The sequence below is a fragment of the Heptranchias perlo genome, unplaced genomic scaffold (assembly GCF_035084215.1).
Source record: "Heptranchias perlo isolate sHepPer1 unplaced genomic scaffold, sHepPer1.hap1 HAP1_SCAFFOLD_43, whole genome shotgun sequence".
Lineage (NCBI taxonomy): Eukaryota > Metazoa > Chordata > Chondrichthyes > Hexanchiformes > Hexanchidae > Heptranchias > Heptranchias perlo.
In genome coordinates, this window is record NW_027139442.1 from 11,365,740 (window position 1) to 11,388,088 (window position 22,349).

The 22,349-nt window shown below is 47.6% G+C and overlaps 1 protein-coding gene and 3 non-coding genes across 4 annotated transcripts; 1 reads left to right on the plus strand and 3 right to left on the minus strand.

Annotated features, from left to right (window-relative positions):
* Nucleotides 1–1,218: 1,218 nt before the first annotated feature.
* On the minus strand, nucleotides 1,219–1,290 carry trnaa-cgc (transfer RNA alanine (anticodon CGC)). Its single transcript has one exon. It is a non-coding gene; the product is annotated as a tRNA-Ala (tRNA).
* A 2,833-nt stretch (nucleotides 1,291–4,123) lies between these two features.
* trnaa-ugc (transfer RNA alanine (anticodon UGC)) lies at nucleotides 4,124–4,195 on the minus strand. The gene has a single exon. It is a non-coding gene; the product is annotated as a tRNA-Ala (tRNA).
* Nucleotides 4,196–4,662: 467 nt separating this feature from the next.
* On the minus strand, nucleotides 4,663–4,734 carry trnaa-cgc (transfer RNA alanine (anticodon CGC)). Its single transcript has one exon. It is a non-coding gene; the product is annotated as a tRNA-Ala (tRNA).
* A 14,659-nt stretch (nucleotides 4,735–19,393) lies between these two features.
* Nucleotides 19,394–21,742, plus strand: LOC137312606 (EEF1A lysine methyltransferase 3-like). Its single transcript, XM_067979131.1, has 2 exons — nucleotides 19,394–19,505; nucleotides 21,345–21,742. Exons 1-2 carry the CDS (start codon nucleotides 19,394–19,396, stop codon nucleotides 21,740–21,742), a joined length of 510 nt encoding a protein of 169 aa, XP_067835232.1.
* The last annotated feature ends 607 nt before the right edge of the window (nucleotides 21,743–22,349 follow it).

Genomic DNA, 22,349 nt, shown 5'->3' on the forward strand with positions numbered 1-22,349 from the left:
GAAATTCCTCCCCGAATCCTTCAGGCGATCAAATTGAATCCAGTGGATCACACTGACCATGTGCAGGTTAACTGTAAATCCACTCGATTTCTATATGATGCGATCTCTGCCTCAGTCAAGAACTGGTCAAGATGCATCCAGAAGGCAAAGAGAGAGAGTCAGCACCCACCACACCAGCCGGCAATGCATTCCAGAGACTCACTACTCTCTGGGAAAAGAAGAACCGCCGAACATCCAGCCTATTCCTACCTCTGTGTGCTCTAAACGCCAGTCCGATGCTCTTCCCCAATCTGTGAAACTGGGAATAATCTATTTCTTCACTCAGACGGTGGAGGCCAAGTCACTGAATATATTTAAGAAATATAGATTTCCACACACGGAAGGCATCAAAGCGTATGGAGAGAGAGCGGGAATATGGTATAGAGATGGAGGATCAGCCATGATCATGTATAATGGCGGAGCAGGCTCGAAGGGCCGAATGGTGATCCCATTTTCTCTGTTATTGTCACTGGGCACGCTTTCCAGCCGCGGGATGGCAGCCATTTCAAAGGCGTGTGCGTGCTTCCATTGCATTGTATCGTATCGTATGCAGAGCGTTCGGGTTTTCTCGAGGTGAAGAAACCCTTTCCTGTGTTTGTGTGCAAAGGTGAGGTGAGGACAAAAGGATCTTTTCAAAATTCGAAACATAAAGCGTTTGGAGATACCGGGGATTGAACCCGGGTCATTTTACATGCAAAGCATGCGCTCTTCCACTGAGCTACATTCCCACAGCAAAGCCGGTTCAACTTTAGAATTAAAAAGTGGGCTTTCGTCTCTGTCTCTCCCGGACAACGAGATGCCCAGTTGTCACACGTGCTCCAAATGTTCAACCTCTGCTTCAGTTCACGGGGTTTCTGCTCCTCTTTACTTTGAACTTTCCAAGAAAAGTCAGCGGAAAAAAAATACAATTGCCAATAGTCAGTGACGAGGCTGATATCCAACCTCTGAATCATAAAGTGAGATGGATGAATGAAAGAGTGTCAAACAAGAGCTGTGACTGCTCGCTCGACATTGCACTGTCACAAATACCGGTCAGTCGGCAGTTGCTATGAGCTGAGCTGCTGAAGTCCTGCTCCGGGACAATTGAATGCTTGTGGAGCCTCAGAAGTTGCAATTCGCTGCGCTCAGAAAGCGCGATTCGCCTTTACTGTGGTTAATTCTATTGAAAAAAATATTTTTTGGAGATGCTGGGGATTGAACCCAGGACCTCATACATGCGAAGCATGCGCTCTACCACTGAGCTACATCCCCAGATAAAATAAATAGCTACCCAAGGAAAGAAGAACTGATTGTTCTCATTTTATGAGGCTCCCCAAGTTGGGTATGACGCGTGATAGATTATTTCCAGTTTCAAAGATTGGGGAGGAGCAGGGAACAGGTGTTTAGACAACACAGAGGTAAGAATAGTCTGGATGTTAAGCGGTTCTTCATTTCCCAGGCAGTAGTGAGTCTCTGGAATGCATTGCCGGCTGGTGTGGTGGGTGCTGACACTTTGTACACTTGGCTTAAAATCATCTAGTTTTCTGCTCCAACCAGACAATTAAAGATGAAGAATGCGGACCTGATACGACTGTGGGTGAACGGAAGAAACCAGGCCTCGGCACTCAGAGTAATGAGAAAGGGCGCGTTGCGAAGAAAGGCTCGGAAAGGGGGGAGAGACTCCTTGAACTGTGCTGTAACCATCCCTCCTATTTCAGTGCGCATTTTTCGAACGCTCCCGTTATCAGTCACTTTGCTTTCGGTTGGACGGGACTAAAAATGCTCAGGCACATTGTGGCAGAGGCCGGCAAGAATATTTTGAGTCCTCCAGCTTCAGAGGAGGGCAAGTTGAGGCACAGAGAGCATTGAGTCTCATTTCACGATAAAAGGCCAGATGTGAGTTTGTGTTTTTAGATCACTTCTCAAAAAAACACCTTGACGAGCTGAGGTTACTGACGGACATGATGGTAGGAAAAGACCAGCTGGTTCATCAATCCTGTCCCACATGCCCGGAGCATCGTGACTGGACACTTCCCACCGACACCACCCGCCCCATCCACCGAAAACATGTAATCTCCTGGGAGCGATTACAAACCAGACAAAAATACCGAGCCAATTTCTATAAAATTCCTCCCCGACATCCTCAGGTGATCGAAACCAGTCCAGGACATGAGAGTCACCCTCCATAGGTTAACTGTAAAACTACTTACCTTCTATATGATGCGATCTCTGTCCCAGTCAAGGACCGATTCAGATCCCTCGAGAAAGCTGACAGACACTCAGCACCCACCACAGCAGTCGACAATGAAGTCCAGAGGCTCACCACTCTATGAGAAATGATGAACCGCCGAACATCCAGCCAATTCTTACCTCAGTGTAGTCTAAACGCCTGTCCGTTCAATTCCAGACTCTGAATCATAAAGTGAGTTGTGTGAATGACAGAGCGTCAAACAGGAACGAGAAATGAGAAATCCTCGCTCGACATTGCACCGTCACACATTCCGGTCAGTCGGGGGCTGCTGTCAGCTGAGCTGCTGAGGGGACCGTGAGATGAAGTCCTGCTCCGGGCCAATTTCATGCTTGTGGAGCCTCAGAGGTTGGAATCCGCGGCACTCCGAAATCAAGATTCGCCTTTCTGTGGATAATTCTGGTGAAAAAATATGTTTGGAAATGCTGGGAATTGAACCCAAGACCTCGCTCTACAACTGAACTACACTCCCATGTAGCAGCGATTGCCAACGAAGAACTGATTGCCTTTAATTTATGAGGGCACACAAGGTTTATCTGGGCTTCAATTCATCTCCTTTTCTGCTCCAACCAGACAATTAAACATGACGTTTGCGGATCTGATATAATTGTGGGTGAACGGAAGAAACCAGGCCTCGGCACTCAGAGCAATGAGAAAGGGGGCATTGAGAAGAAATGCTGGGAGAGGGGGAGAGCCTCCTTTGGCTGTGCTGTAACCATCCTTCCGATTTCAGGGCACATTTTTCGAACGCTTCCGTTATCAGTCACTTTGCTTACGGTTGGATGGGGCTAGAAATGCTCAGGGACATTGTAGCAGAGGCCTGAAAGAATATTTCGAGTCCCTGAGCTTCAGAGGAGGGCATGGTGAGGCGCGGAGAGCATTGAGTCTCATTTCACTATAGACGGTCGCAGGAATTGCCCCAGGTGTGGTTTTGTGTTTAAAGATCACTTCACTGAAAAAACCATGACGAGCTGGCGTTACAGACGGACATGATGGTCATGAAAAGACCAGTTGGTTCATCAATCCTGCCCCACATGCCTGGAGCATCGTGACCAGACACTTCCCACCTACACCACCCGCCCCTCCTCCGGGAAACATGTAATCTCCTGGGAGCGGCGACAAACCAGAAACAAATCCAGCGCCAATAAGGAGGGGGCATTCTGGGAAATTCCTCCACGAATCCTTCAGGCGATCAAATCGAGTCCAGTGGATCACACTGACCATGTGCAGGTTAACTGTAAAACCACTCGATTTCTATATGATGCGATCTCTGCCTCAGTCAAGAACTGGTCCAGATGCATCCAGAAGGCAAGAGAGACAGTCAGCACCCACCACACCAGCCGGCAATGCATTCCAGAGACTCACTACTCTCTGGGAAAAGAAGAACCGCCGAACATCCAGCCTATTCCTACCTCTGTGTGGTCTAAACGCCAGTCCGATGCTCTTCCCCAATCTGTGAAACTGGGAATAATCTATTTCTTCACTCAGACGGTGGAGGCCAAGTCACTGAATATATTTAAGAAATATAGATTTCCACACACGGAAGGCATCAAAGCGTATGGAGAGAGAGCGGGAATATGGTATAGAGATGGAGGATCAGCCATGATCATGTATAATGGCGGAGCAGGCTCGAAGGGCCGAATGGTGATACCATTTTCTCTGTTATTATCACTGGGCACGCTTTCCAGCCGCGGGATGGTCGCCATTTCAAAGCCGTGTGCGTGCTTCCATTGCATTGTATCGTATCGTATGCAGAGCGTTCGGGTTTTCTCGAGGTGAAGAAACCCTTTCCTGTTTTGTGTGCAAAGGTGAGGTGAGGACAAAAGGATCTTTTCAAAATTCGAAACATAAAGCGTTTGGAGATTCCGGGGATTGAACCCGGGTCCTCTTACATGCAAAGCATGCGCTCTTCCACTGAGCTACATCCCCACAGCAAAGCCGCTTCAACTTTAGAATTAAAAAGTGGGCTTTCGTCTCTGTCTCTCCCGGACAACGAGATGCCCAGTTGTCACACGTGCTCCAAATGTTCAACCTCTGCTTCAGTTCACGGGGTTTCTGCTCCTCTTTACTTTGAACATTCCAAGAAAAGTCAGCGGAAAAAAAAATACAATTGCCAATAGTCAGTGACGAGGCTGATATCCAACCTCTGAATCATAAAGTGAGATGGATGAATGAAAGAGTGTCAAACAAGAGCTGTGACTGCTCGCTCGACATTGCACTGTCAAAATACCGGTCAGTCGGCAGTTGCTATGAGCTGAGCTGCTGAGCGGACCGTAAGATGAAGTCCTGCTCCGGGACAATTTAATGCTTGTGGAGCCTCAGAAGTTGCAATTCGCTGCGCTCAGAAAGCGCGATTCGCCTTTCCTGTGGTTAATTCTATTGAAAAAAATATTTTTTGGAGATGCTGGGGATTGAACCCAGAACCTCATACATGCGAAGCATGCGCTCTACCACTGAGCTACATCCCCAGATAAAATAAATAGCTACCCAAGGAAAGAAGAACTGATTGTTCTCATTTTATGAGGCTACCCAAGTTGGGTATGACGCGTGATAGATTATTTCCAGTTTCAAAGATTGGGGAGGAGCAGGGAACAGGTGTTCAGACGACACAGAGGTAAGAATAGTCTGGATGTTAAGCGGTTCTTCATTTCCCAGGCAGTAGTGAGTCTCTGGAATGCATTGCCGGCTGGTGTGGTGGGTGCTGACACTTTGTATACTTGGCTTAAAATCATCTAATTTTCTGCTCCAACCAGACAATTAAAGATGAAGTATGCGGACCTGATGCAACTGTGGGTGAATGGAAGAAACCAGGCCTCGACACTTAGTCTAATGAGAAAGGGGGAGTTGAGAAGAAAGGCTCGGAAAGGGGGGAGAGACTCCTTGAACTGTGCTGTAACCATCCCTCCTATTTCAGGGCGCATTTTTCGAACGCTCCCGTTATCAGTCACTTTGCTTTCGGTTGGACGGGACTAGAAATGCTCAGGCACAATATAGCAGAGGCCGGCAAGAATATTTTGAGTCCTCCAGCTTCAGAGGAGGGCAAGTTGAGGCACAGAGAGCATTGAGTCTCATTTCACGATAAAGGGCCAGGTGTGAGTTTGTGTTTTTAGATCACTTCACAAAAAAACACTTTGACGAGCTGAGGTTACTGACGGACATGATGGTCAGGAAAAGACCAGCTGGTTCATCAATCCTGTCCCACATGCCCGGAGCATCGTGACTGGACACTTCCGACCGACACCACCCGCCCCATCCACCGAAAACATGTAATCTCCTTGGAGCGATTACAAACCAGACAAAAATACCGTGCCAATTTCTATAAAATTCCTCCCCGACATCCTCAGGTGATCGAAACCAGTCCAGGACATGAGAGTGACCCTCCGTAGGTTAACTGTAAAACTACTTACCTTCTATATGATGCGATCTCTGTCCCAGTCAAGGACCGATTCAGATCCCTCGAGAAAGCAGGCAGACACTCAGCACCCACCACAGCAGTCGGCAATGCATTCCAGAGGCTCAACACTCTATGAGAAATGGTGAACCGCCGAACATCCAGCCAATTCTTACCTCAGTGAAGTCTAAACGCCAGTCCTTTGAATTCATGCCTCTGAATCATAAAGTGAGTTGTATGAATGATAGAGCGTCAAACAGGAACGAGAAATGAGAAATCCTCGCTCGGCATTGCACCGTCACACACTCCGGTCAGTCGGGGGCTGCTGTCAGCTGAGCTGCTGAGGGGACCGTGAGATGAAATCCTGCTCCGGGCCAATTTAATGCTGTGGAGCCTCAGAAAATTCATCTTCCTGTGGGCGGCGGGTAGGAGAGGGGAAAGAGACGCCTTGGTGTGAGATTAGGCATTTTTAGCACAAAAAGCTTGCATTTGGATTCGGAGTTTTCTAAATATAAACCATAGAGACCACTCACGTTTACACTAGGCATCTTAATACATAAACAGCAACCGGTTATAAACGTAAGATCGCTGGGAATCGGAGGATAGTCGCTGAGGATCATGAAATGGCCGAGTTAAAACTTACCCAGAATACGGAAGGTCAGACTGAGGGAGTCGATGCTGGAAGCTTTTTACACGGCAGGGTTGAAGCATTTTGCAGAAGATAATAGGCGACATTGAGAATGTGTTGAGAATATGTCGAGAATGTTTTGAGAATGTGTTGAGAATATTTAGACCTTGGACATGTCGACATACAGGGGTCTTGGGTCCTCACTTAACATGAGCAGTTCTGATGGGGGAGAGTCAAGGAATGTGAATAACAAGTAAAGATAAGGGAGAGTTTGCATGAAATGTGCGGTATGAAGAATTCTAGTTTTACATTTGAATTTGTAGAAGGACAGGATGGCGCGACAGAGAGGGAGAGAGAGACGGATAAGCAGCCACCCGAGGGTTACAGCTTCTATCGAAAGCAAGACTGACGGTTAGTATCGTGTCCTTCTTAGTAATACTATGGCCTTAAACATTGTGTGTGCTGATACTTGCATATATTCAATAAAGGATTAATCACAACATATTGGTGTCGATTCTGAATCGATCTTATAAACTGGCGAGTGCGGCGTCGGAACTTGACAGGAGATAATTTAGATTGAGTGAAACTAAGTGCCTCGGACGGACAAGGTGCGAAACCCAGTCCGTTAAGGCAGGAAAACCGTTTGGGCAGGAGCATAAGTTTTTCCCTCCAATATTAACGGTATCCATGGGTACTATCACGGAAGCTTTTTGAAAAGAATCTGAGCGTCGTGATGGGCAGAGAAGTCTGTTAAGAATTGTCCAAGAGGTAACAGGTTTGAGTGAGACAAAGACTGTGAGCTTGAGACATTGACTCAGTAAAAAATGGGGTTAAGTAGCGAACATCGGAATTTAAAAATTGGTTTGGGAGAAAACAGGATAAATTAGTTGATCACATAATAAAGAAGGAGAGAGGGGAAGATCCAATCCCTTTTGTAGTTACAAGCTACAAAAGTTCTTTTGTTTGCAGCGCACTGTTTCTTTAAAAGCCTGTGTGAATGTTCCGGTCCATTGTCTGTGACGAAACCCTCTTTTTCAGCCTGCAGTGTAAGAATGGTACAAAGATTTTATTTAGCTGCGAAGGCTAACTTTTCTTCAATTATATTCAGTATTTTTTATGCTCAATTGTAAAGGCGACTGACGAAACAACAAAAAGAAAGGTAAAGTAATTTATTGGGTTTTTGTAAGCATTTGTTGTTTCTATAATATTATTTGTTTTGAATTATGTTAAGTTTAAGATATTGCTGAATTAAATTGGAGATATTGAGGTTAACAAATCTATTAAATAATGAAAACGAGACTTTTATTGTGGCAACGGTGAAATTCTGATTATTGTAAATTATGTGAGAGTCTTTAGATCTCAACATGAAATTATCACATTAAAAGCAATTGGCATTTGTGAATTTCTCACAAATGCCAAGGAGTTAATGATTTGAGCTGGAAAAGGAGTTAATGTTGAGTGCAATTAGTTGGCATAGGGGTAGGCACAACCTACTCTTTTTAAAAAGAAATGTATGAACGAAAATGCTGTCATCCTTGACAGAAATGTGTTTAATGTTAATAGCGATGTTATTAATGATTTCTGCTTGTTTTAACAGATTTCCAAATCCTGAGGATAAAACGTTTGGTAAAAAGTCTGTGCCTTCACGGCTCATGTATTGAAAATTGGAAATCAAAAATAAGCTAACATTTATTTTCCAGAATGTAATTGTATTATGATCTTTGTATTAATGCTTAACGGCACAAAGATATTTTGTTTTTTTTTTAAGTTGATATGAAAGCAGCGTGACGCAACCTGCGTGAGTCTGATGATATCTGGTTCCGCCTTCTTTTAACTGCAGAGAAATTAACCTCTTCCACAGGCAGCTGATTTAGATTTGTTTCTAGCATAAGATTAACTCTGCCCAAATATTCACAAAGCAGCAACTTTTCTATTGCAGAATATAACCATATATCAGGAATTATTACATTTTTCAGTTTCTTAATTTGAGTGGATATTTCCCCACGTTGATGGAAGGAAATCAGGAATTGACAAATGCATGTTATGCAATTCACCCCTTGGGTTCTCAAGAACAACCACAGTGGATTTTCTGTTTTCTTCTTTTAAAACAGGTGAACATGGTTTTCGGAACCGAATGTGTGCTGATGTTGCAGGATTACCGAGAGCAGTTCTTTGATATAAAAGTGGCCTCACCGAGTTGCGGAGCCACCTTTGTTGGAAAAAAAACATAGGTGTAGGAGGAGATCCAGGATTGTTGAGTATTTCAGACCTCATCGGCAGACATCGAATGTCACAGCGTTGTTACGATTTGGTCCAAGACTTTGCCTCTCAAAGGCTCGGCTTTAACCCATTCAGGGTTATTTGTTATCATCCGAGATAGTAGAGTGTTCGAGTGGGTGGAGATATGAGAGTTATCTCCAAAAGTATTTGCAAGCACTGCTGGACAATAACCATAATTCCTGTTTCAGGTCCCCGTTTTTCGAACGCTGCGCTGATCGATCAGGAAGCAGTCAGTTGGACGGGATTAGAAATGCTCAGAAACATTGTAGCAGAGGCCTGCAAGAATATTTTGAGTCATTGAATTTCAGAAGAGGACGATCAGGAGGCCAAGTGCTGCAACTGTTGCGGAGAGGCTGTTCATCTCTATAAGACCTACCCAAACAGCAGACGTAGCTACGCGCAGGCAGCGAGGTGCGAGTTGATGCAGGAGAAGATATAGCCATCGTGACTTCTCCAGAGGAGGCCAGACCTCTCTCCCACCCATCACCAACCCCACCACCCCCTCCCCACACTGTGGACCCCCGTGAAACAGCTAAAGACCAGCAGGAGGACAAAGAGCCGCAAGGAAGCGTCGAGGAATGCAGCCAAACCCCAAAACTCAACCCGGAGACTATCCTTGAGCACACAGAGCCAATGAAAGGTGAACCAGGGGTGTGTGGGGAGGAAGGATGGACCACGCAGGAAAAGAAAAAGAGGAAGTCCCGTAGGAGCAGAGGAACTGACGCCAAAGGTGGGATCGGCAGCACGAGGTGCTTAGGATCCTCAACGGACAACAGCGGCTGCTCCTCTTCTGACGAACAGGAAAAGGGGGAAAGACCCTGCCTTCATCAAAGGGAGCGCAAAACATAACAATGATAAGTGACACAGACAGCACGCTCCAGCTCCAGGGACAAGGCAGCAGCAATACTCCGCTCTGGGGCACCGGGAGTAGCGACACAGACAGAACGCTCCAGCTCCAGGGACTCGGGAGCAGTAACACCCCGCTCTGGGGCACCGGGACAAGTGACACAGACAGCACGCTCCAGCTCCAGGGACTAGGGTGCAGTAACACCCCGCTCTGGGGCAACGGGAGAAGTGACACAGACAGCACGCTCCCGCTCCAGGGACTCGGGAGCAGTAACACTCCGCTCTGGGGCAACGGGACAAGTGACACAGACAGCACGCTCCAGCTCCAGGGGCCCGGGAGCAGTAACACCCCGCTCTGGGACAACGGGAGAAGCGACACGGAGAACGAACAACCAGCGAGAGCGAAGGAGCCGGATCCGATCGTGGTTCTCACGGGCACATCGCCCCACGAGACCCCGCTGACGACCCCCGAGCACAGATATCCCCAGCGGAGGACAGACCTCGTACCTCAGTCTAAGAACAGGCCAGCAGTTTGTGCTCACCACGCGAATGCAGAATCTGGACCATGGGATGGAAACGGACTGATGCAATTGGAGGACCTTAATTTTGTCACTTTACAAATCGCATCAATCAACGTGCATCGTGTTAAATCGACGAGGCAATGTGCTGCAACGTTGAACTTACTGTCCAGGGTGAAGAGGAACCTGTTGTACTTGCAGGAGTGCGGGATGCTGAACCTCAGCAACTACCGGCAACGGTCAAATATGTGGACCCAGGGGCAGTCGATCTGGTCGGGAGGCAACGATAATCGTTTCTCGAGCCTGGAAATTCTGCTGCGAGGAGGCCAATTCGCCATCACTGATGTTAAGGAGGTGGCAGGGGGCCATCTGCTCGTAGCAGACGTTCTGTATAAGAACGCCCCGCTCCTAATGATCAATGTTTACGCCCCGGCCTTCAAGAGCGATCGGCTGGAGGTCGTTCAGCATCTCCATTGCAGCTGGGCGATCCAGCAGGGGCGGCGCGATACTGGATTCCACGTCCAAACTCCTGTTACAGGTGGTGAAAGACACAAAGCTTCATGAGGTTTTCAGCATCCCTGCAGAAGGATCACCACGGAGATACACCTGGTCCAGGCCGGGCGGATCCGTCCGGTCCAAGATAGACTTCCTATTTGTGTCCCCAACGGTCAAGGTTCGATCCATCGACGTCCAGCCAGGGTTCCTCTCTCACCAGTGCCTCCTACTGGCCGACTGCCAATCTCAGGAGGACCAGAGGGTGAGCAGGGGGATCTGGGAGCTGAACGTGAGACTGTTGACCCCGGAGAACATCGAGGAACGAAATTGGGATTACACAGGTTGGAGCACCGTGAAACCCCTTTTCGACTCCATGGTGCACCGCTGGGAAATGACCAAGGCCAACATCAAGAGGTTCTTCATCCTCAAAGGTGTTCAGAAGGCGAGAGAGAGAGAAAGGGAATTTACAAAAATTGGCAACCCATTCCCTCCCTAAATGTCGACTACAAGATTCTGTCCAAGGTCATCGCCAACAGTGCTCGAGTCTGCTCTGGACCAAGTGAAAAACCCGGATCAGACTTGCACTAAACCCGGCAGGAAGATCACTGATGGCCTTGAGCCACCCAGGGATACGATCGCCTTTGTGCAGGACAGGGGGTTGAACACCTGCCTCATCAGCCTGGACCAGCCGAAGGCCTTCGACAGAATATCGCAGACGTACATGATGGGTTTTGTGGAGAGAATCAGCAATTGGATTCGACTGCTCTACGTGTACATCAATAGCGCAGTCCTAATCAACGGGTGGGAGTCAGAGAGCTTTCTGATCAGATCTAGAGTCAGGCAGGGTTGTCCTCTGTCCACGGACTTGTTCGTATATTGCATGAAGCCTTTTGCCACATCCATCAGGAAGGAAACAGGTATCAGAGGGATGACGATTCCAGCCAGTGGAGGCTCTCAGATTAAAGTTTCCCTGTACATGGACGATTTCACCGTTTTCTGCTCCGATCAGCGGTCGGTGCACAGGCTGATGGGCGTCTGCCACCGTTTTGAGCTGGCCTCGGGTGTCAGAGTGAACGAAGTAAGAGTGAGGCCATGTTCTTGGGTAGGTGGGAGGCCCGGTCCCTTTTCCACTTCACCGTCAGGTCCGACTACCTGAAGGTGCTGGGGATCTGGTTCGAGGGACCCCTGACCAGCACCAAGAACTAGGAGGAGCGGGTCGCCAACGCCAAACAGAAGCTTGGTATGTGGGTGGGGCGCTCCCTCTCCATAACTGGCAGGAACCTGGTGATAAGGTGTGATGTACTCGCGGTGTTCCTCGACGTGGCCAGGGTCTGGCCCGTTCCCCGCTGATCCGCCGTCACAATCACCAGAGCTATCCTCCACTTTGTCTGGAGATCCAAGGTAGAACATGTCCGCAGGGAGCCCATGTACAAGCCCCAGGGAAAGTGGGCAGGGAGTCCCCAACGCCGATCTGATCCTGATGGCCACTTTTGTGTCGCTGCCTCGGGATATGTGTAGATCCCCAGTACGCAAATACTAAGGGTCACTACGTGCTGAGTTCTTACCAGTCCACCACACTGAGAAGGCTGGGTCTGGCCACGTTGGCCGAACAGACGCAGGGCGTTCCGTCCAGCTGGACCAGGCGGGGAGGGTCCTGAAGAACACAAGGTCGTCAGACAGTGGTCAGCACGGGACATTGTGGGAGTCCTGCAAGTAAAGGAAAGAGTTGGTCCGATCGGGCTGTTCCCCGACCAGACGGTCGATGCCATTTGGCAGATCGTCTCGTCGCCAGAACTGACCAACAGGCGCCAGGATGTCGCCTGGATGGTGGTGAGAAAGGCTCTCCCAGTGTGGTCCGTCCAACGCTGATGGAATCACAGCACCACAGCAAGCTGCCCTTGAGGCTGCGGCGAGGAGGAGGCCATCGTCCATGTCCTGGTGGGCTGCCCCTTTGTCCAGAATTTGTGGCGAGAGATGCGTTGGTATCTGTCCCGGTTCATCCCCAACACCTCAGTAACAGAGGGCACTGTGCTCCATAGCTGTTCCACGGGGCGCACATCGAGACAGATATCAACTGCTGTTGGAAGACCATCAACTCGGTGAAGGCGGCCATTTGGTCCGCCCGAAACCTGTTGGTCTTCCAGCTGAAGGAGTTGACCATGATCGAGTGTTGCCGACTGGCACTCTCCAAGGTCTAGGATTAGGTGCTAAGGGACGCACAGAAGCAAGGCGCTGCCGACGGAAAGGCTCTATGGGGAAAGGCCACCGTATAAGAGCATTTCACCTTGTTTTGTACAGCATTTATTAGAAGATATGTACTGTGTGTTGAATTGTAATAATGAGGTCACAGTTTGTACGATCTGAATTGTAATGTTTTGAACTGTAATTGTGACATTTACATTGAAATGTGTGCATTCTTAAATTTTATGAAATAAAGAATAGTTTGAAATTTGAAGAAAATATTGGGCTACAGATACACAAATCATTATAAGTAGTGACGCCGGTTAAAAAAAAGGCAAATCATGCAGTGGGGTTCAATTCTAGAGAGATAGAAAGAATTATGTAAAACTTGTGTGGAGCCTTCGTTAGGCCACACTTGGATTATTGTGCACAGTCTGGCCTCCATAATATAGGAAGGATATAGAGGCATTGGAGAGGGTGCAACAACGACGATGCCAGAACTGAGAGTTATCCTTATAAGGAAAGGCTGAACAGGAGGGATCTCTTTACTCCAGAAAAGAGAAGACTGAGGGGTGACCTGACAGAGGTCTTTAAGATAATGTTAGGGTTTGATAGGGTAGACGGAGAGAAAATGTTTCCACTTGTGAGGGAGTCCAAAATTAGAGGTCATAAATATAAGACAGTCACTAATAAAACTAATAGGGAATTCAGGAGAAATTTCTTCACCCAAAGAGTGGTAAGAATGTGGAATACGCTATCATATGGAGTAGTCGAGGCAAATAACGTAGATGCATTTAAGGGGGACTAGATGAGCACAAGAGGGAAAAAGGAATAGGGTATCCTGATAGGGTTAGATGAAGTAGGGAGGCAGGAGGCTCGTGTGGAGCACAAAGGCTGGCATAAACCAATTGGGCCGAATGGCCTGTTTCTGTGCTGTAGTTTCGGTGCAACTCAAAGTAATATTTTGAGGTTGTGGAAGAGCAGACGGACCTGGGGGTGCATATTTACAAATCTTTGAAAGTGGCAGGCCAAGTTGATAAGGCGCTTTAGCAAGCGTGTGAGATACACGGGTTTGTAAATAGGGACATTGAATACACAAATAGGGAAGTCATGTTAAACCTTTACCAAAGACTGGTTAGGCCTCAGCTGGAGTATTGGGTACAACACTGGGCACCACAGTTTAAGAAGGATGTCAAGGCCTTGGACAGGGTACAGAGAAGACTTACCAGGGTGTCATCGAGTCATAGAGTTATACGGCACGGATAGAGGCACTTCGGCCATCGTGTCCGCACCGGCCATCAAGACCAGTCTAATCTAATCCCATATTCCAGCATTTGGTGCGTAGCCTTGTATGCTATGGCATTTCAAGTGCTCATCCAAATGCTTCTTGAATGTTGTGTGGATTACTGCCTCCACAACCCTCTCAGGCAGTGAGTTCCAGACTCCAACCACCCTCTGGGTGAAAAAGTTCTTTCTCAAATCCCCTCTAAACCTCCCGCCTTTTACCTTGAATCTATGCCCCCTTGTTATAGAACCCTCAACGAAGGGAAAAAGCTCCTTGGTATCCATCCTATCTGTGCCCCTCATAATTTTGTACACCTCAATCATGTCCCCCCTCAGCCTCCTCTGCTCCAAGGAAAACAAACCCAATCTTCCCAGTCTCTCTTCATAGCTGAAGCGCTCCAGCCCTCGTAACATCCTGGTGAATCTCCTCTGCACCCTCTCCAAAGCGATCACATCCTTCCTGTAGTGCGGCGACCAGAACTGCACACAGTACTCCAGCTGTGGCCTCACCAGTGTTTTATACAGCTCCATCATAACCTCCTTGCTCTTATATTCTATGCCTCGGCTAATAAAGGCAAGTATCCCATATGCCTTCTTTACCAACTTATCTACCTGTTCCGCCGCCTTCAGGGATCTGTGAACTTGCACACCAAGATCCCTCTGACCCTCTGTCTTGCCGAGGGTCTTCCCATTCATTGTGCATTCCCTTGCCTTGTTAGTCCCTCCAAAGTGCATCACCTCGCACTTTTCCGGGTTAAATTCCATTTGCCACTGTTCCGCCCATCTGACCAACCCATCTATATCGTCCTGCAGACTGAGGCTATCCTCCTCGCCATTTACCACCCTACCAATTTTTGTATCATCAGCGAACTTTCTGATCATACCTTTTACATTCATATCCAAGTCGTTTATGTAGACCACAAACAGCAAGGGTCCCAGCACAGATCCCTGTGGTACCCCACTGGCCACAGGCTTCCAGTCACAAAAACAACCTTCGACCATCACCCTCTGCCTTCTGCCACTAAGCCAGTTTTGTATCCAAAGTGGCAAGGCACCCTGGATTCCATGGGCTCGTACCTTCTTGACCAGTCTCCTGTGCGGGACTTTATCGAAGGCCTTACTGAAATCCATGTATACCACATCCACTGCGTTACCCTCATCCACACGCCTAGTCACCCCCTCAAATAATTCAATCCAATTAGTCAGACATGATCTTCCCTTGACAAAGCCATGTTGACTATCCCTGATTAATCCTTGCTTCTCCAAGTGGAGACTAATTTTGTCCTTCAGAATTTTTTACAATAATTTTCCTACCACTGATGTTAGGCTCACTGGCCTGTAGTTCCCCGGTTTTTCCCTACTCCCCTTCTTGAATAATGGTACTACATTAGCGGTTCTCCAGTCCTCTGGCACATCCCCTGTGGCCAGAGAGGTTCTGAATATATGTGTTAGAGACTCTGCAATCTCCTCCTTTGCCTCACACAGTCGCCTGGGATTCATTTCGTCCGGGCCTGGGGATTTATCCATTTTTAGGCCTGCCAAAACCGCCAATACCTCCTCCCGCTCGATGTTAATATGTTCGAGTATATCACAGTCCCCCTGTCGTATTTCTCTGTCTACGTCGTCCTTCTCCAGAGTGAAAACAGATGCAAAAAATTCATTTAGAACCCATCCTAAATCTTCCGGCTCCACACACAGATTGCCATTATTGTCCCTAATGGGACTTATTTTTTCCCTAGTTATCCTCTTACCCTTAATATACTTATAAAACATCTTAGGATTTTCCTTTATTTTGCTCGCCAGTGTTTTTTCATGGCCCCTCCTTGATCTCCTAATTTCCTTTTTAAGTATCCCCCTGCACTTGTTGTACTCCTCTTGGACTTCCTCCGTCCTTAGCCATTTGTATCTGCCAAAAGCCCTCCTTTTTTTCCGAATCCATTCTCGTATATCCCCTGACATCCAAGGTTATCTGGAGTTCTTGGAACCACCCTTGACCTTTACGGGAACATGTTGCCATTGTATGGTCTCAATCTCCCTTCTGAAAGACTCCCATTGCTCCGATGCGGATTTTCCGACAAGCAGCTGATCCCAGTCCATTTTGGCCTGATCCTGCCTTATCCTATTAAAATCGGCCTTCCCCCAATTTAGAACCTTTATTTCCGGCCCCTCCCTGTCCTTTTCCAGGACCACCTTAAATCTCACTGAATTATGGTCACTGTCACCAAAGTGCTCACCTACTAGCACTTCTTCCACTTGGCCGGCCACATTCCCTAGAATTATGTCCAGTACCGCCCCCTCTCCTGTAGGACTTTCTACATGCTGGCTCAAAAAGCTCTCCTGGATGCACGTTAAGAATTTTGTACCCTCTAAGCATTTTACACTCTGAGTATCCCAGTTAATATTGGGGAAGTTGAAATCCCCCACTATTATTACCCTATTATTTGCACAATTTTCTGAGATTTGCCTACATATCTGTTCCTCTATCTCCTCCTGACTGTTTGGGGGTCTATCGTACACTCCCATCAAAGTGCTTGCCCCCTTTTTGTTTCTCACATCCACCCATAAGGCCTCATTAGAGGAACCTGCTAATATATCATCCCTCCTTACGGCAGTAATTGATTCTTTAATTAATATTGCGACCCCCCTTCCTCTTATACCTCCCCCTCTGTCTCGCCTGAAGATTCTGTACCCCGGAATATTGAGCTGCCAGTCTTGCCCCTCCCTCAACCATGTCTCTGTGACAGCAACAATATCATACTCCCATGTGTTTATCAACACCTTCAGTTCATCCACCTTATTCGCAAGACTCCTCGCATTAAAATAGATGCCATCCAGCCTTGCTCTTACATATTTGCCCTGTCTTCCAAGCTGACTTGTTTTTTTCTCAATATTTGGCTACACATCACCCCCTATTGTAGCTCCACTCTGTATCCCATCCCCCTGCCAAGTTAGTTTAACCCCCACCCAACAGTGCTTGCAAACCTCCCCGTAAGGATATTTGTCCCGCTCTGGTTCAGATGCAACCCGTCCGACTTGTACAAGTCCCACCTTCCCCAGAAGCAGGCCCAGTGATCCAGGAAACTGAAACCCTCCCTCCTGCACCAACTCTTCAGCCACGCATTCATCTGTTCTATCCTCCTATTTCTATACTCACTAGCCCGTGGCACTGGGAGTAATCCAGAGATTACAACCTTTGAGGTCCTGCTCTTTAATCTGCTACCTAGCTCCCTAAATTCTTGATGCAGGACCTCATCTCCCTTCCTACCTATGTCGTTGGTCCCAATGTGGACCACGACCTCTGCCTGCTCACCCTCCCCCTTGAGAATGCCCTGTTGCCGCTCAGTGACATCCATGACCCTAGCACCAGGGAGGCAACAAACCATCCTGGAGTCATGTTTACGGCCACAGAAACGCCTGTCTGTTCCCCTTACGATAGAATCCCCTACCACTGTAGCTCTTCCACTCTTTTTCCTCCCAGCCTGTGCAGCAGAGCTACCCCTGGTGCCAGGAAGTTGGCTGCTGCTGCCTTCCCCTGATAAGTCATCCCCCTCAACAATATCCAAAGCGGTATATTTGTTTGAGAGGGGGACGGCCACAGGGGACCCCTGCACTGCCTGCCTGCTCCTCTTACTCTGCCTGGTGGTCACCCAATTACTTCGTGCCTGGACAACCTTTACCTGCGGTGTGACCATCTCACTAAACGTGCTATCCACGACGTTCTCATCATCGCGAATGCTCCTTAATGAATCCATCCGCAGCTCCAGTGCCGCAATGCGGTTTGTCAGTAGCTGCAGCTGGATACATTTCCCGCACACATGGTCGTCAGGGACACCGGAAGGGTCCCTGATTTCCCACATAGAGCAGGAAGAGCAGAACACGGGGCTGGGCTGTCCTGACATGATTACCCTTTAACTAATTAATTCAAATTAAATGAATCCCACCAATTAAACTTCGATCAGATTACCCCTTAACCTTCGAAACTCGAGAGAATACAACCCCAATTTGTGTAATCTCTCCTCGTAACTCAACCCTTGGAGTCTGGGTATCATTCTGGTAAACCTACGCTGCACTCCCACCAAGGCCAATATGTCCTTCCGAAGGTGCGGTGCCCAGAACTGCTCACAGAACTCCAGTTGCGGCCGAACCAGGGTTGACAGTTCTTCACCTCCAGTTTTGTTCTGTTTGATCGAGAATGCTTTCAAAGCACAGGACCCTTACCTCAGGCAATAAGAATGATGCCTCAGAAAAGTCGCAGCTTTCTGGACTCAGCCGCTCCACCTGCCATTATGGAGAAAGTCCCTCCTCCCATCGGGGAGCGGGATCTCAATTGAACTGCTGTTGATCTGTGAAAATCGAGTAAACGTAAAATTCCAGAAAATGAAAAAGTGAAACATTTGAACAATTTTCTCCTTGAGCTGCTGAGCTGAGAACTAGATACCTATCAGAAATGGACTGGCTATATTCAATGTAATATTTGCACAACATCCTGAACATCTGGACTCTGATCAGATATTAAACGGGGAAGCTGTAGCTTTTGATCATGTTTTTGAGTCCTTGTGAGCTCCAGTCACGTGTCCAGCACCCAACTGATGGCCAAATTATATTCCATAAAACAATAAGCATGCTTTAGAATAAAACAATGAAGCAGTCCGTGGCCGCATACAGAAAAACCTGGACAATATGCAGGCTTGGCTGTTATGCAGCAAGTAACATTCGTGCCAGACAAGAGCCAGGCAATAACCATCTCCAACAAGACAGAATCTAACCAATTCCCATTTACATCAAACGACATTACCATCGCCGAATCCCCCACCATCATCATCCTGGGGGTTACCATTGACCAGAAACTTAATTGGACCAGTCACATAAATAGTGTGGCTGCAAGAGCAGGTCGGAGGCCGTGTATTTTGCGGCATTACCTGAGGAATTACTGAAGGAAATAAACATTATGTCCTTATCATTATCATTCGCGAACAGCCCCACTTGTGACCTTGTGATGGAGGGAAGGTCATTAATGTAGCAGCTGAAGATAGTTGGGGCTTGGTCACTGCCCAGCGATGTCCTCGGGCTGAGATGATTGGCCTCCAACAACCACTCTCATGTACCTTTGCACCAGGTATGACTCCAGCCACTTGAGAGTTTCCCCACTGATTACAATTGACGGCAGTTTTACGAGGGCTCCTTCGTGCCACACTCGGACAAATGCTGCCTTGATGTCAAGGGCAGTCAGTCTCACCACACCTCTGGAATTCAGGATTCTTCTCCATATTTGGACCAAGGCTGTCATGAGGTCTGGAGCCGAGTGGTCCTGGCGGAACCCAAACTGAGCATCGGTGAGCAGGTTATTGGTTAGTTCGTGCCGCTTGATAGCACTGTCGACATCTTCCATCACTTTGGCGATGATTGAGAGTAGGCTGATGGAGCGGTAATCGGCCGGATTGGATTTGTCCTGCTTTTTGTCGACAGTTCATGCCTGGGCAATTTTCCATTTTTTAGTCGGATAGATGAAAGTTCCGACTGGTACAGCTCAGGTCGGGGCACAGCTTATTCTGGAGCACAGGTCTTCAACACTGCAGCCGGGAGCCTTTGCCATGTCCATGAACTCAGACATTTATTGTTATCACGTGGAGTGAATGTCATTGCCTGAAGACTGGTATCTGTGAGGATGGGGACCTCAGGAAGAGGCTGAGAATGATCATCCACTTGGCACTTCTGGCTGCAGATTGTTGCAAGCGCATCAAACTTTTTTTTGCATTCAGTGAATCAAGGGATATGGGAATCGGGCGGTAAAGTGGAGTGGAGTTCGAAGAGCAGCGTGATCTTATCGAATGAGGGAGCAGGCTCAAGGGGCCGTATGGCCTACTCCTGCTCCTATTTCTTATGTCCTTATGTTCCCATGTGCTGGACTGCGCTCTTGTTGAGGATGAGAATGTTCACTGAGCCTCCTTCTCCTGTTGGTTGCTTAATTTGCGACCACCATTCGCGACTTAATGTGACCGGATTTCGGAGCTTTAACCTGATTGTTTGGTTTGGGGATTGCTGAACTCTGTGCACAGCATGGTACTCTCACTGTTTATAATGCATGGTGCTCTCACTGTTTATACTGAATGGTGCTCTCACTGTTTATAATGCATGGTGCTCTCACTGTTTATAATGCATGGTGCTCCCACTTTTAATAATGCCTGGTGCTCTCACTCTTTATAATGCATGGTGCTCTCACTGTTTATAATGCATGGTGCTCTCGCTGTTTATAATGCATGCTGCTCTCGCTGTTTATAATGCATGCTCCTCTCGCTGTTTAGAAATCATGGTGCTCTCACAGTTCATAATGTATGTTGCTCTAACTGTTTATAATGCATGGTAATCCTTTGCTGCAGCTTCACCAAGTTGGCAGCTGATTTTCAAATACGCTCGGTGCCGCTCCAGTCATGCTCTTCTACATTCCTCATTGAAACAGATTTGGTCACCCAGCTTGATGGTGATGGAGAAGTGAGGGATATGTCGGGCCCTGCGGTGACAAGATTGTTGTGCCATTCCATTATGCCGCTGCTTAGGGCCCATGGTGCCTCATGAGTGCCCGGTTTTGAGCTGCGAGATTTGTTATTAATCTATCCCACTCAGCAGGGTGGAGGTGCCACACGACACGATCGAGGGTTTCCTCAGAGTGAGGACAGGTCTGATTCTTTGAATATGTCAGACCGTTGCTTGACTAGTTTGTGAGGCAGCTCTCCCGACTTTGACAACAGTCCCCGATTGATAGCGAGGATTAACTTGCAAGGTCAACTGGACTGGGTGTGCCTTTTTGTTTCCAATTTCGATGCCTAGGTAGCAGCTTTATCCTTATTTTGATACTGCGGCGTGGCTCATAAGGCCACACGAGAGGGCAGTGATGCACCAACCACATTGGTGTTGGACTGGAGTCACACACAAACCAGATTGGTTAAGGACGGCAGGTTTCCATCACTGAAGGACATTAGTGAACCTATTGGGTTTTTGCGATAATCGGATAATTTTATGGTCACTTTGGGGCGGATATTGACTTCGACCGGCAGTTTGAAACGTGTGATAGCTAAAAATAAAAATCGGGAGGAATGTTCAACGGGCGACAAACTCGTTGTCACCGGTTTTACGCTTTGGCAGAAAGTCAATATCGCCCATTTCACGTTGACATTTTTGAATTGAAATCAAATTTTCGTGGTTGGATTTGAACTCAAGTTGCTGGATTTTTAGTTCACAGTTTTGGATTACTAAATCCAGTGAAATAACCGCTGTGCTGATGGAGTCGCTGAGCAATGCTGTGACACTGCACAAGTTCATCAATACATTTAACAGCCTTTGCTGTGTTAATCTGCTTTGCCCCGAATCCCTTTCGCCCACATTTACCATTTACAGGTTGGTGTCATAGGGAAGCAATAAGTGAAGATACGTCATTGCTCTTTAACATTCTTCTGGCAGGTGGAGATGTGACCTTGACAGACAAACCAGAAGTTCTGAATCAAATAGAACTAAACGTGGCCAACAATGTCCCCTCTTCAATTATCCAGCGGTCAAAAGTCTCTGCTCTCTCGTGTGGTATAAACCATTATCAATTTCCAACAGACTACGACATCATCCTGGGATCCGATATCGTCTACAAGAAACGTGAATACCACTTACTGCTAAAGACCCTACAACATCTGAGCAACCAAAACACTATCATTTACATCTGCTCGAAGATGCGTGAGTTCATGGGAGCCATGAATTTTCACGAGAAGCTCATTCCACAGCATTTTAACTCCGAAATTGTTCACAGTGTGCCAGAAAAAGAAATCAACCTGTACAAAGTGACCAAAAAAGTTCCTGGCGCTTATTAAGGAGGAAATTCCAGAGAATAGGGTGGAGGCAGTTAAACGTCTCATAATGGGAAGACGCGAGGGGGAGAAGGGCACAACAGGCAAGAGTAAGAGGACTGGATGATTTAGGAGGAGGTTGCAGAGATAGAGGGATTGGGATTTCCATTTACTCTAACACCATAACCCTGACACCCTTACTGAAACCCTAAACCTAAACCTGAAACCCTAACCCTAATCCTGACGTTATAGTCCGAGCCAATCCCTCACCCGAGCCCAAGTCGGAGGCCTGACCAAAACGCGAATCCTATTAATGCCACTGTAATCTGACTGGAGTAATGTTGTCAGGGAGGGTTAGAGTTTAGGGTTAGGAACCCTCTATAGAGTCAGCTTCACCCTGTATCTAACTTCAGTCTAGCACTGCAGAACACATCACAGGACCTACACTTTTCCCCTCCTGAAGTGTTGCTCTCACACTACATTCACGTTTGTGTGATGATTGCATCAACGGAAGCTCGTTTAAATTGACCCAGTTGAAGACTGCCGTAATGTTGTGCAGTAGAGAGTATATTACGAGATCAATTCTTCGGCCCTCCCTCCCTAACAGCTTAGTGGGATACTCGGACTGCAG